Source organism: Calypte anna, chromosome 1 (genome assembly GCF_003957555.1).
Source record: "Calypte anna isolate BGI_N300 chromosome 1, bCalAnn1_v1.p, whole genome shotgun sequence".
Taxonomy (NCBI): Eukaryota; Metazoa; Chordata; class Aves; order Apodiformes; family Trochilidae; genus Calypte; species Calypte anna.
Genome location: NC_044244.1, coordinates 145,114,921 through 145,129,747, shown reverse-complemented (window position 1 = coordinate 145,129,747; position 14,827 = coordinate 145,114,921). Strand labels below are relative to the sequence as shown.

General features: G+C 40.9%; 1 protein-coding gene across 3 annotated transcripts in view; it reads right to left on the bottom strand.

The window, feature by feature from the left end:
- Nucleotides 1–14,827, bottom strand: part of FGF14 (fibroblast growth factor 14) — a 413,252-nt gene that overhangs the window by 122,680 nt on the left and 275,745 nt on the right. Inside the window, exon 1 of one of the 3 annotated variants that reach the window (XM_030469324.1) lies at nt 8,246–8,438. The exons of the other annotated variants lie outside the window; for them this stretch is intronic. Coding sequence (XP_030325184.1) covers nt 8,246–8,438 — 193 coding nt within the window. Of the gene's footprint in view, nt 1–8,245; nt 8,439–14,827 lie in introns of those variants that run through there. 3 annotated transcript variants of the gene reach the window in all.

Below are 14,827 nucleotides of genomic sequence, written 5' to 3'. Positions count from 1 at the left end.
TTAATAGAATCTTACTTTTTTTGGCTTAAATAATAGTTTAAAATCATGTTTGGAATGAAATATTACACATTTCACGTGTATAAGTAACTGTTCTCATCACAGTCAGAAAAGTGAAAGAAGAAAACAGCTTAAGAGTTCATTTGTTTCTCAGTCACTGGTATACAGATTACAGTGGTAAATTTTTTAACTCATCAGAATTTCTTATGAAGAGATAAAAAACACTAATTAAGGCGGAGATATTCAAGCCTCAGTCATACATCGACTACATAGATGAAAATGAGAGGAGCATCTGTTTAAGCTGAGATATTCACAATCCATAAAGCAGTAAGTGTGCAAACAACTCCATGCTCAGCAAATGTTGCAAGATTTTGGAACACTTATGGACTATAATCCATGAACGTTGTTCAGGCTACATGGGAGAATGGAGAAAAACCTTACTTCATCACATTTATGATATATGTATCATGTATATATATATGCCATATATATGTGTACATATTAGTTGTAAGACTGTTCTTAAAAACAAATCAAGGAAGAAATAATGAACTAAAACTGAAATAAAAACATTAATACCTATTTTATTTATACTTGAGAGGACACATTGATCTTTATGAATTACCTGTAAACATCAAACACATTATTCTGATCACAAAGACTAATTCTGCTGTTATATGAAAAACTGTGTCACAGATTTGTAAAGAAAATGTAAACATCATACTGAAATAGCTTTTTTGTTGATGAAGCAATCACTGTTTCATTATGGAATATACTTTTTTAAAAAGAGCACTAACCATGAACAGAATTTAGGCATTGCAGTATTTATGATCAGAGAAGACTGAAGTAAATAATCACCTTGCAAAGACACCCTTCTTTCACTCTACACACAATACTACAATAATTTTATTAAAAGTCCACATAGCTTGACTTTTAGACTTACCAGAGATGGTAAGTAAGTAAGCAAGTCTCTCTATAACACTCAGTGCAAGCTTCCATGAAAATCAGCCTAGAAGTAATTATAATGCATTACTGCATTAAGACAGAACCTGGTACCAGCTCCCACCTCTAGGCTCATAGTTCCACAAGAATCTCCACTGTAAAGAAACCCACAAACCTTTTCTTAAGCCTGAAATAACTGTGTTTGCCAAATGACTGAAATTCAGTCACAAGAATGCCCTGGGGCTTGGAAAGTCTGGTTTCATTGGGATATGAAATTCCACTCAGGTTTACCTCTACAATGAGCCATTAAAAAATGGAGACTAATTTAAAAATCATTACTTCTTTTCTCTTGTTTGCAGTTTAAAAAACAAAACCATGGAAATAGTCTAGCAACCAAAACTAGATGTTTTCTGGAGCCAGGCTTTTAACCAGCAGAGCAGAAGCAGCACCAGCTACACTTGGTATAATGGATGCAACTTGGAGCTTGCAAAATAAAGCAGAAAGGGCAGGCTTTGCAATGGAAATGAAAGCTAATTAGAAAAGACTTTTAACCTTTAAAAAAAATAGTTAACTTCTACAGAAAGAAAAAGACTATGTTTCATAATAGTGAATTATTCTCACATGAAATGTTTGATTTAATATTTAAAACAAATGCCGAGTTCCATCTTTTCTTTATGCTGATTACTGCTAATCAGCAGTCCAATCTTCGTTCAATTTATAGCAGTTTTTTAGTACAGAAACTCCAATGCCCCTTAAAAGTTTTACACCTGGGCAAGAGATTAGAATCAAGGCCAAATATTTAATAATTTTTTTAATGTAGTTATATCCTAGAGGTTATATTTGATAGCCTAGAGAAAGGATATATTTTATATTCCAATTTATGTTGACTTTCTCTAGCTTAATTTTTTAAAATGTTACTCAAACAATGACTAATACATTTATTAGCTTGTGCTCATTTTAAAAGTGGCAAACAAAACAACTTGAAAACCTAAAGGGAACAAGGTTTCTATTTGATTTTTTTTTCAAGACAGTCCATCTATTTAAAGTTGTATCAATCTTTTACTACTTACTTCTTCCAGTCTTATATTAGCTTTCCTTTGAAACACCATAATTTTCCACCTTTTTGGGTTATAAAATTATTTATTTAGAGAAATGTAACTTTAAGTAATGTCAGCTAATTGACATTACTGATGACTGATGGAGCGGGTCCAGAGGAGGGCCACAAAAATGAGTAGGGGGCTGGAACACCTCACCTACAAAGACAGGCTGAGGGAGCTGGGGTTGTTCCTTCTGGAGAAAAGAAGGCTCCAGGGAGACCTAAAAGCAACCTTAAAGTACCTGAAGGGGCCCTACAAAAAGGCTGGAGAGGCACTGTCTACAGAGACCTGTAGCGACAGGATGAGGGGCAGTGGTTTTAAATTAGAGAAGAGTAGATTTAGCTTGGGTGTTAGTAACAAGTTCTTTACCATGAGGGTAGTGGAACAATGGAAAAAGATGCTCAGGGAGATAGTTGAGTCCTCATCACTGGAGATATTCAAGGTTTGGCTCAACAAGGCTCTAAGGAACCTCATCTAGTTGAGGATGTCCCTGATTGCTGCAGGGAGGTTGGACTAGATAAACTTTAGAGGTCCCTTCCAACCCAAGTTATTCTATGATTCTATGATTTCAGGATATCCTGAATTCATCTATAGTTTGTCATACAGAATCAGAACTTGAGAGCCCTGGACTTTATTCCTGCCAGTATCCAACTTGATCCAATTATGTATTCCTAAATCCTTGCAGGAAAGGAAACAGTTTCTTCCTTGGCACCAGGAAAGCGTATGTTAAGTTCCACAGGAAAATATATTGGAAGACCTAAATTTGATCTCAAGTTATCTGATTTATATAATTGAAATTAAAAACTAAACTCCTTATTGTACAGAAATGTTATGGTCCACAATGGAATGAAAGCAGGTTGCTGATTATGGATCATAATAAAAAAATTATTAGCTTTCCTAATTTTCTGACCTTCTCCTACAATGGCATGTAGTATCATATATTCTTTTTGTTCTCACATGACTCAGTACACAGCAGAACATAAAATCTGAATAGCTCTGGTAATTCTTGGGAACAAAAATGTACCAGTTCCCAAAAAAAGTTTACGGCACAGAAAGAGTGCCTACCACTGGGGTGTGTCTTCATGTTTGCCACTAACTCTAATACTTGCCCAAGGCAGAAGAGTTCACTTATTACCAAGAAAGATAAGCTTCTGTTTTCTTGTGAATCTTTACATTTCTAAAATATGCTTAGAGTATAAATCAAAAGACTTACACAGGAAAGTTTTCTGTAATACACTTTTTGAACATTAGCTGTTAAAAAGGATTCTGCTGTTTATAATCTACTGACTTGAAAATTCATTATTCAAAATTAATTTTAAGCACTCAGTTTAATTCAAATTAACAGACTGAAAAACCCTGAAAAGATGATACCTACTAATAGACAATATGTTGCTGATAAAGGCAGGATACTGTCTTTACAGTATAGAAACCTGACCTTGCCTGTAACATTTCTATTTCTACATTATCATGAATCAAAAATCACTTATACCATAATCTCCCTTAATATATCTATTATATTTCTCCTTTAATATCTCTACTAACCAGGTAATTTAGTTCTGCAATACATTTTTGAAAACGTAGTATTTTGAAAACATTTTGAGAACATAATTTTAAAAGCTTACTGCTCTCTGAAGATATCCAGTCGCTACTTTTAGTGGAGTATTTTAAGATGTACAATGAGGGTACTTGCCTTACATTAGAAAAGAAGATCTGAAATCACATTACTGCTGCACTTCACATATGTTAAATGCCCACTGTTCTATTACCCATGTTTGAGATACCTCTATGAATGAACAGTCTCTAAAATTATGTTATCATTTTAAAGGTGTTTTTTTGTTTTCCTCATTTCATCTCATTCATCACTTTTACCACCACAAAGACCCAGTTCAAAATAAGAGAATTACAGTCCAGCCATTGCTACATTTCTTTTTCAAGCCTTCCTCAGCAAGCACAGGGTCTATGTAACACACTAAATGCATGGGAAAGAAAATTTAACACACAGTCTTCATATTTAAAAATAGTTTTAAAATAAGCCTTCCCATGAGAACCATCATATTTACACATTTACAGTTTGTGATGATCATGCAGTCCTTTAAACAGATTAGCATCAATGAAGGATTCTTTTTGTTTGAATTAAAAAAAAGTAATCTATATACTGTTAAGATTAGGTTTACGGTTCAAAAAGGGTTGTGGGTCAATCGTTTGAAGAAAAATAATGAAGAATAAGCAACACCAGTTCAACATTCAGGATAACAAGATGGTCATGCATCTAGACAGGGCAGTAGCTGTGGAGTAGCTGTGAGTTGCCAAGAGGCATTAATTATGAGGACAGTCACATAGGAAAGCACAGCTACAGGTTCTGGCCCATTGAAACTTTTGAGAGAGCCAGATCTAAGTTGGAGCTAACTGACTGGGATTTGATGCAGCTTCTTAAGCCTCAAGAAACAAGGCACACAAACCTGCATGCACAGATCCCCATTTCAGTTCCACTGACACTCCTACAAGTAGAACTATTTAAGGCACTACGTATATGGGGAATTATCAGACATCTAAGATTATGGGCCACTCTCACATCTCCCACAAAATGTTAGCCAATACACTGAGGAATTTTCCAAAAATGCTTTCTTTGGAGAATTAAATTACCTTTGTATATGCAATAAAATCTAATCAGTGCATTTTCTGAACATGTTCCCTAGGTCTCTCTTTCTCATAAATATTAATGTACAAAATCAGAGGCCAAGGCATTCCAAAATTCATACACTCTATGTATAAATTTAGAAGTCTTAATGCAGCTTTAGCACACAGAACCAGTAAACATCACACTTGGTTTTTAATACGTTTAAATGTTGAGTATTTTCCAGTGGAATACTCTCAAGAGACCTAATTAACCAAATGACGGTTTTTCACATTAGCAGAAAAGCCAGATATATAAATGGAAATGCAGGCTAAGAAGTTTGAATTTGCACTAGTGAAAAACATACATTTTTTATCTCTGTGCACTGAAGTTGCATGAGGTGAAGAACTGGTATTTATTTTCTTCTTTTTATCGGGTAGCCCCAGGTTATATAAGGTTATTTCTTATAAAGACTCAAAATCTTGTCTATCAGTTCTCCCATTTGTGACTATAGTAACATAAATTAAACCATTGTAACTGAACAACCACTAATCCAGGAGAGAATGATTCATAATTCTACTTTTCCAGTTTAATTCATTAACCAAAGTCTTAAAAAAGCTGCTTAAAATTATCATGAGATAATTTTAGAGACAATATATAAGCAAACACAAATAGTGCTCTTCACCTTGAGTGAGCTCCTGGATGCATCTTTAATGCTATCCTTTCTAAATGTTAGACTCCCAAAACACACTGATATTTTGGGATGCCCCAAACGGAAGGCCCATGAACAGAAAGTTAGTCACAATGGCAGAAAAATGTTATATCCAGTTTGTGATACATGTGATTTTAGCTTGTTATATACTCATAATAACTTAATTTGGTCAGTAATAAAACCCACTGAACAAGAACAATACTAGAAGGCATTTTTTAAGAAGAGTTTAAGAATAAAGAATATTTTCAAAAGTTTGCTAACATGTTAGTAAGCTTGAATACATCGTGCATTTCAGTTTATTTAATTCACATACACATGTATGTACAAGAGTAAATGTATAATATAAAAAGCAGCATCACTAGTTTTTGCTGCATGATTATTTCAAAGGTAGGAAGACATTTATTTTTCATATGTAAATACAAGGCAAACCACTTTTTTATTCCAGTCTAGCTTTTGCTCCTCTACGTGAAAAATGTTTTACATATACTTCTACTCTTCCATTGAACTGTATGAGAATGCTATGGATGGTTTGTCACATCTCCATTAGCTCATTTTTCACAATGCTCTCATGACACTGTGTATCAGTTACACCAGGTTTATTTGTCAAAATCCCACAGCACCTTTCTGACAACAGATGTTTCAAAATGCATCCTATTTTACTTGGCAAAGACTTATTTTAATGGGTTTGACAGTTTGATTTCAGTGAAGAATTCAATGTTTATTTAACGTAGTTGAGGAAACCTAAAAAGACACTCTCATAAATGTTAATTTTGTAACTCATGTAAGGTACTTCTGAAGCAATCAGCCTTACAGCATGTTTTTTTTTCCAAATGATTATTCATTAAGAATTTTAAGTAATGGCTTCTCCTTCATCGTTTCTTCTGTTTCCCTCCTAAATAGCATGAAACTTTGAATCCACAGGTACTCCATCCATCACTTTATGCACCATGAACATACACAGTAAAAGGCACAATAGCAATTTTTTCAGCAGGAATTCTTATGGATGAGCAGTAATTTTGAGACCTCTGTGTAAATCAATGGAAAAATATTTCCATGTCTCCATTTGTGGTCTACTTAGAGAAAATACACTTGGGGATCTGATGCTGCAGACTTTACAAGTGAGTGGCCCTTGTTTTGATTATTTTTACTGAAATAATCTGTATCAGTGGTATGCGTTAACAGCTGAGTTACATTCTAATCCAGTTCTCCTATTTAAGAGTGTCACAAAGTGCCTTATGAAAAATGAATGAATAAAAAAGGATGAGTTCAGGAGTCTCTTTAAAGCCCCTTCCTACCTAACAAAACATTTGGCATCTCGATGCTGTGAGGCAGTAATCTCCTCTCAAACCACAATACAGTAAAATACACAGTTTTCCCCCAAATAAGACTGAACAGGTGGTCAAGAACAATTGCTCTGTTAGTAAATACCTCTTAAATTGTTTTCATGAACAAGAATCATACATATAAATCCACCATCATAAAAAAACTACTACAGTCTTCCCTTTAAGCACTAATGAAGATTTCCTAAAAATAAGCCACCACAGATTTTGCCACTAGCATGTTCTTCCTCATCTTCCCTACATCACTGCACTATCTAAACATGCCAAGATTTAGCATGCATTAGGAGTTAAAAGAAATAATCCTTATAATAAAAAAGCCATGTTAAAACAGAATTGTGTGCATTTTGCCAATTTGCGCTATACCAAGTATGAAGCATGGAAAAGAAGGAGGAGGGATCCATCAGAAGAAATCACAGATTATGCTTCTGTAAAACTGTCTTCTGACCCAGCCTAAAGAGCAGCTGTAGTATACATACCAAACTACAACACATGGTGGCATTCTCTAATGTAAGAGGAGGTGGCTTATCCTTTACTGGTCGCTATCAGCCACTTATCAAGGTTTTTTCGCTCTTCATAATACAACCCTTTTGCTCTAAAGCTACTTGTTTCTTGAGGGCAAGTACAAAATACATCACCACCATTTCTGATCGCTGTTGAGATAAATACCACAAAGTAAAAAAAAAAAAAAAAAGAAAAAAAAAAAAAAGAGAGAGAGAGGGAGAGAGAGAAGTCATTGCAAAACCATGTAAGTCCTATTTCTAGGGTTCTAACACAAAGCACTGATAACAACGCAATCACTGTAGTACCAGTTTTAGGTCTTCTTTCCCAAGGAAGACCTGGCCTGCTGCTGCTGGTCTACATGACGAGGCTCTGACCCGGGATGGGCAGTGATCAGCCAGACCTGCACACAGGTGCCCACAGGGATGTGGAGAAGCTTCCCCACAGCTGCCGGCCATGCCATTATCTCTTATTTTGGCAACTAGGAAGTCACTGGGGAGCGGGACCCCTGCGCTACAGCCAGGCTGCACCTACCGAAGCCAAGAGGGCACCTTAGGGAAGGGATGTGCGAGTGGCGGTTCACAGACACCGGAAAATTAAAAGGTTTTCCACGCGGTGGGCTCTTTGTCCTTTACAAGAAAAGCACACGGGAGACGGGGACACGCGGAACGACGGGCAGGGCAGAAGCCACGTCGGCCGCTTCCCCCGAGGGGCTTTCAGCCCCGGAGCCCACCTGCCGCGGCCAACACCGGAGACCCAGGGCGGCCGGGGCCCGCCGTCCGCGGGGTCCGGGGCGGGGCGGCGGCACCGTCAGGCAGGCGGGTGGCGAGCAGGGAGTCCTGACCGAGGGTCCGCGCCCCCCAGCCCGCGGAGCCCCTCGCCCGCTAACAGGGAACCGGGAACCGGGAGGAGCGGGGGCGGCGATGGGCGCCTTCCGCCGCGGTGGCGCCCGGCCCGGGAAGTTTCTCGCCACAGGTTGCCCTCTCCCGCCCGCCCCCCCCCCTCCCCCCGGGACCCTCTCTGTGCGGGCCCGGCCACAGGGACGCACCTTGGCGCCGCAACCGCCGCTTCTTGAGCCCGAAGATGCGGACCTTGGAGAAAATGTCCACCAGGTTGCCGTTGCAGAGCCCGCGGTTCTTGTTGGGGCTGTTCCGCCTCCTGCTGGCCGAGGGCCGGTCCCAGTGCTGCTCCCTCGCCTGCCGCTTCTGGCGGATCAAGCCGCTGGCGATGGCCGCTGCCATGGCTGCTCGCCGGCTCGCCCACGCTGGCCGGCGCCGCGACGGGCAGAGCGGAGGGCGGCGGCGGGGCGCTTAATCCCGGCGGGGACCCATCCCCCGGAGTCCGGGCGAGCGGGAGCCTCCTCCGGCCCGAGACGCGGCTGCAGCGGGGAACCCCCAACCTCCGGCCCGCGGGAGCTGCCGCCGCGGGTCACCGCATGGGTGCCCCGCCGCCCCTCCCGCCGTGCCCGGCCGCAGGGTGGGCACCTGCTCGGGCGGCGGATGGCTGCGGACGGGCTGCCGGCGCGGAGCGAAGCTGAGTGAGCGGGACTCGGGGCAGAGCCGCGCTCGCTCGGCTCGTTCGGGTCGGGGCGGGTCAGGTCGGGTCGGGTCTGGCTGGCAGCCTCGCCTCCCCGGGGCTGCCCCTCCGCCCGAAGCTGCCCCTTAGCCCTGCGCCGCCCGCTCGCCCGCCGCTGCCATCGCCGCGGCCGGGGCGGCTACCGCCGCCTCTTCCAGGCTCCCGCCTGATGATTGCCAAGTGCTTCAGAAATCAGCATCTGGAGAGAGCAATCTTCTTCTCCCGGGAGAGCTGTAATCACGGCTCTTCAGTCCCACCCCGCTCCAGCCTCCCCTACACACACACACACACACACACACACACGCACGCACACACGCACCGCTGGAGCTCTGGAGCTTTTTTTTTTTTTTTTTTTGTCCTCCCCAAGGCGGGGGGCGGTGGGGGTACAGAGCTTGGAGGAGGGACGGGAGAAAAACAGGAGAAAAAAAGCAAAGGGGGCGAGGGGCGGAGGGAAGGGGTGTTGCTGATGCGGTTTTCTGGTGAGAACCGGTGGGGTGCTGGCGGCTGCCTCCACTCCCCCTTAGCTTTCTGGATGGCTTCGTGCGGGGCTCCTTTTCCGCGGGGCAAAGGGGTAAGGGACTCTGCCAGAGGGTCTCATGGCCCTCGCCGTCCCCCGCCCGCTCATCCCAGCACACCGAGGCACCCTCTCGCCAGCACCCTCGCTCGCCTGGGCTCCCAGCCGCACCCAGCTGTGACACTGGTACCTGTTCCCCTCCTCAGACCCAGGAAGCTGGGATACAGCTGTTGAAGGCGGGTGAAGAAGAACGGAAGCCGGCGCAGGGGAACACTCCCCTCTCTCCCCCCCAGCACCCCCTCTCCCCTGCCCCCCGGCAGCCCCTCTGTCAGCCAGCCCGCCCGCAACGAGGCCAAGGGGCATCGGTCTTCCCCTCCTGGCCGCCCTCGGAACAGACGGGTCTGGGGGTGTAGTCCAATTGGAGGGAGGTTTGTCCTGCATGGTAAGGATTTAGAGTCTTGGTGAGGAAACATACCTTGGAGGCTGATGGAATCTTTCACCCAAATCAACACACGCTCTTTGGGAGAAAAGATTGTAGCACCGATAGAGTTTTAACACAGTACACAAACTGGTTTCTGAGGTTTCAGAAACACAGAAGGAATTCCATAGGGCACCCAGAAACAGCCACTGTAAGTAGATTCATTGATAACCAGAATCACGTGAAATTATTTTTCTTTTTTTTTTTTTTTTTTTTTTCCATAGTCTATGTCTTGGAGCATTTGACAACCACCAGCCAAGCTCACTAGACTTAGAATGCCGACAGAGTCTCTGCCCCAAGGGGTTCACAATACACTGCAGATAATAAATACCATGTAAAATACAATATCTCGTTCCTCTCTTTTAATCCTCTTCTGCTGGGTCTTCTCCCTTTTCAAATAAAAGCTCAGCGTTATTTGGATTTACTTTCTACCAGCCTAATGGTGAAGCTTGCTGAAGTTATAGCTAACCAGAATAAAGCAGAAAAACAAAGCCAGCAGCTACACAGGAAAAAAAAAAAAAAAAAAAAAAGAAAAAGCAGGGTTATTTTATAAGGAAGGGCAGGTGTTTGCACAGGGAAATAACATGTAATAAATACGTATTTTTAAAAACTGTTTTCAGAATATTCTCATTTCTTATTAGATGTTTCTCTACAAAAAGAGCCTTTGAAGTGTAAATATCCATCCAGAATAATTCACTGCTTTGCAACACTGAACCTCATGAGTAACCTCAGAGGAGGCTTCAACATCTCCAGTATTGACCATTATTTTCCTAAATCCTTTAATCTACAAAGGGCAATTTTTATAGAGGGAGCAAAAGTATATTGTGGGAACTCCCTGCTACAGGGATTTTGTGCTAATACTAGACCAACTAGGAGAAGAACGTGCACAATCGGATCTGTATAATATATTTAAATTCTATTTAAAAGTGTCTCTAAAGAGATTCATCTAAAACACAAGCATTGGATTTGCTGCCTGTCAATTTTCTACAGAGCAGCAATTTTGTTACAATTTAGTGCTTAGTTAAGCGCTTACCTTAACTAATGCTATTAGACAGAGTTTTGTTTGTTTGCTTGGTTGGTTGGGTTTTGGTTTTTTGGTTTTTTTTTTTAGTTTAAATTTCACTGGAGTAGTTTCACATACTGCTTCTCTTTTCCATACTTCCCAGCAGTGGACAAGACACGCTGTTGTTTTCCTTAGTTCTCTTTCAGGCAGAAGAGTTCCTACAAATGCCTCCTCGGTTGTCCCCCGGTCCCTGTCCCCAGGTCCTTGCCCCCCGTCCCGTACCCGTAGTGGCCCACTCGAGCGCAGGGCGGGCTTTGCCTTCAGCACCATGGACAGCACTGCAGAAAAGGGACACGCGTGGCCCTGGGGTATCTCCGCGCCACAGACAGAACAAAGGGAGAGGACCCAGCCCAGTTCCTGCCTGGCCTGGCTCTAAGGGAAGGAACGAATGAGAAGGAACAGAGTGAGATAAAGGCCAGACCTTTGCTAGCTTTGATTTCCACAGAAATTTAGGAATGGAATACATGCAGCCCTGGCTTCTTGCCTGGGGAACTCTCTCCAAAAAGATGTGGGTTCCACGCGTCCTTTTGCTGGATATTGCTCTTAAAATCATCCAACTGTTGTATTCACTATACACTATCTACTACTTGTTTTTCCATAGTTTCCTTCAAATACTGAGCCTTTGCCAAAACACACTGACATTTCTCAATGATACGATGCTCAGGGTGATGACAAAGAAAGGAAAGAACCAAGGTGAAAATGGGCAGTATACTTATAGACCAGAGAAAACATGTTTCTTACTCCAGAGATCAAAAACAATAGCTTTGTACTTGCATATCAGAAATGTATAGCAGCTGTTTACAGCTTGAGGTTTTGGAAAGAAAACTCAAGAGAGCCATCTGCTGTCTTAACCTGTGATAAAATGTGTGCAATTCCAGTCACATTGAAGGTTTTGCTAAAACATGGATTGTAGAAGTATTAACATATCAGCTACCTTAAAGACTAGTAACTGAGTAAGATTAGGCATTTAGGGGAAATGAAATATCTTGTTTATAGCATCTGATACATTAAAATAAAATTTTATTTCTGATCAACAAAATTTTGGATATGAAACAAATTAAAAGCAAAAGACGGGGAGAAGGGATTTTTCAATACTTTCTATTCTACCATCTCTTCATTTCTATCACCTAATTTATCATAGATTTTAGATAAAAACATTTTAGGGTCTTTAAAATTACTGGCTTGAATGTATTTTAGAGGGAAACATTCAACAGATACAAAGTGTGTGTGAAATACTTGGTTTGTTGTATACTAGGGTATGCCACATTACATGTCCTTACATTTATTTTTACTGTATCCATTTCATATTCAATTTCAGCAATTTTAAAATACAAATTATACTGTGCTATTTTCAGGCATTGAAGTCCAATATCAGAATATGTATCATAAATATTTGTGTAATATACATGTGCTAGTGATACTTATGGTGCTTCTGTAAGAGCTTCCATTAGGAAAAATGACATGCTATGGTTTATATTCCATCCTAATCTAGATCTATAGGCTACAAAATTTACAGAATTAAATATGCCCTTACAATTTAAGGGCTTTGTTCTTTTTTTTCCCCTTTTTTTTTTTTTTTAATTTTTTCACTTGTATGTTTTGCATTAGGTTGGACAGAGTTATAAGGTACATAGTCCTTTTTGGTCAGTGCAGACATGGAAAATGTACAGAGTTCTTCCTTTCCTAAACTATTTCAATATTAAGAAAAATGTATTTCTACAGATAAGTTCCCACATACACATACTCCATTCATGTTTTCTCCTGCCAGGTATACTGAAACCATTCCTCATATTAAAAGTAAAGCAAACAAAATCAAACCCTAAGACAAATACCCTGAAGTCACAGAATCACAGAACCACAGAATCACAGAATCAGCCAGGTTGGAAAGGGCCTCTGAGATCATCATGTCCAACCCTAGATCCACTCCCACTGTGGTTACCAGACCATGGCACTGAGTGCCACATCCACTCTCCTCTTAAAAACATCCAGGGATGGAGAATCCACCACCTCCCTGGGCAGCCCATTCCAATGCCTGATCACACCCTCTGTCAATAATTTTTTCCTAATATCCAACCTAAACCTCCCCTGGCAGAACTTAAGTCCATGCCCTCTTATCTTACTGGGAGCTACTGGGGAGAAGAGAGCGACACCTCCCTGGCTACACCCTCCTTTCAGGGAGTTGTAGAGAGTGATGAGGTCTCCCCTGAGCCTCCTCTTCTCCAGACTGAACCCCCCCAGCTCCCTCAGCCCTTTCCTCACAGGACTTGTGCTGGATCCCTTCACAGCCTCCTTGCTCTTCTCTGGACCTGCTCCAGCACCTCAGTCTCCTTCCTGAACTGAGGGGCCCAGAACTGAACACAGGACTCAAGCTGTGGCCTCACCAGGGCTGAGTACAGGGGCAGAATCACTTCCTTGGACCTGCTGGCCACGCTGTTCCTGGTACAGCCCAGGATGCCATTACAAGTCCTTACAAGTATTTATTTTCTAGAAGTGTAAAATGCCAGATTATTGGATTTCTACTAAATGCATTTTAGTTTTATGTAGTAAAGTTTCTTTGCACAAGCTTGTGAACAATAGGCACAAACTGTTCCCTTAAACAGTTAAGTACTCTACAATATGATGCTGTGAAGTCAGCCTAACTTACAGTCTAGAATTCATTATGTAAGTATTGTTGAATCTAGATGTTCTCCCAGAGTCTAAAAAGATTAAAATCACTTTGTGTCCCTGAAAAGGTATTTGAAAGTCATATGGTCCATGGCTTACATTGTAAATTGGTGTTTAATTTTTTTAAAATTGAAAACCTAGGAAAGCATGTCAGATTTGTCATTACTATGCCAGTATGAGCATATTAATACATCAATAAGGAATCTCATTTCATTTTAGGTGCATTCCATGCGTGTAGTAGGACTAGTGTGGTTGTGCACTGAGCTTTCAACAATTTAAATTAGGTAAGTTTTACATGTTCTTGTGTATTAATAATTCTTTTTATGATTTATTATTAACTCATCAGAAAAACATGAATTGTGAAACAGTACAAGTTAGTATCGTTAACTTGATGCTGATTGATTAGACTTTGAAGAACGTTAAGAACAAAGCCTGTTATGGTAATCTACTTCAAAGAGTTTAGTTATCTGTGCTTTTACACTGGTTTGTATCAAAAGCACTGAGCTTTCAATCACCATTCACAATGCACTCAAGGAGCCATAGGCATGTATATCTGTTATAATTTTTTGAATAAATAAAAGGTCCTACATAGTCAACTGTTTAAACATCTGAAGTGAATCCCTCTAAATAAGACAAAAGTAAGCTTCCATTATGGTTTTTAAAGGACTAAACATACTTTAGCCAGCTTCCTTACAGGCTTTGGGCTTACTCAACTTCATGTATCCAAGCATAAGAAGAACCATTAAAATATAGTTAGTGTATATGGAAGAATAGATTAATCCACCATGCAAGAAAGTCCTAGATTAGATGAGTGGCTATTCAGAGAACTCCCAGAACATAACCATTAATAAACATCTAAGGAAGTACAAATGTCTCGTATCAGCTCAGAGCCAAAGGCTTAATTAGCCAGTGCAATATTTGTTCTGCACTGACTGGTAATACTTCCTTCACACATTGCCTGGGATGTCTGCCATTCAAAGGACATTTACCTCTATGGTAGTAAAAATTCAAATTCATTTAGGTGACTGAATAAAATTTTCTTGTAGATGACCAGTAGGACAGCACTGAATAGATATTGGCTTATTCTTTAGAAAGTACACAATTTTGGTTTTGAATTTTTGGTTTTGACTTTGCTTTCTTGACTTTGCTTACCTCCTTCCCAATGCTAGTAGCACTGTACTGTACTGAGTTTCATGCATATGTCAAGGAACATAACTGCTTTAATTACTCAGAGTTTCATTTTCAGTTCCATTGGCTCACCCTTCTTCAACTTCAAGGAAAATAAAAGTGAATAAAGGTTCCTATGCTGTTTTTAACAGTTGATCTTTCAGCAAGG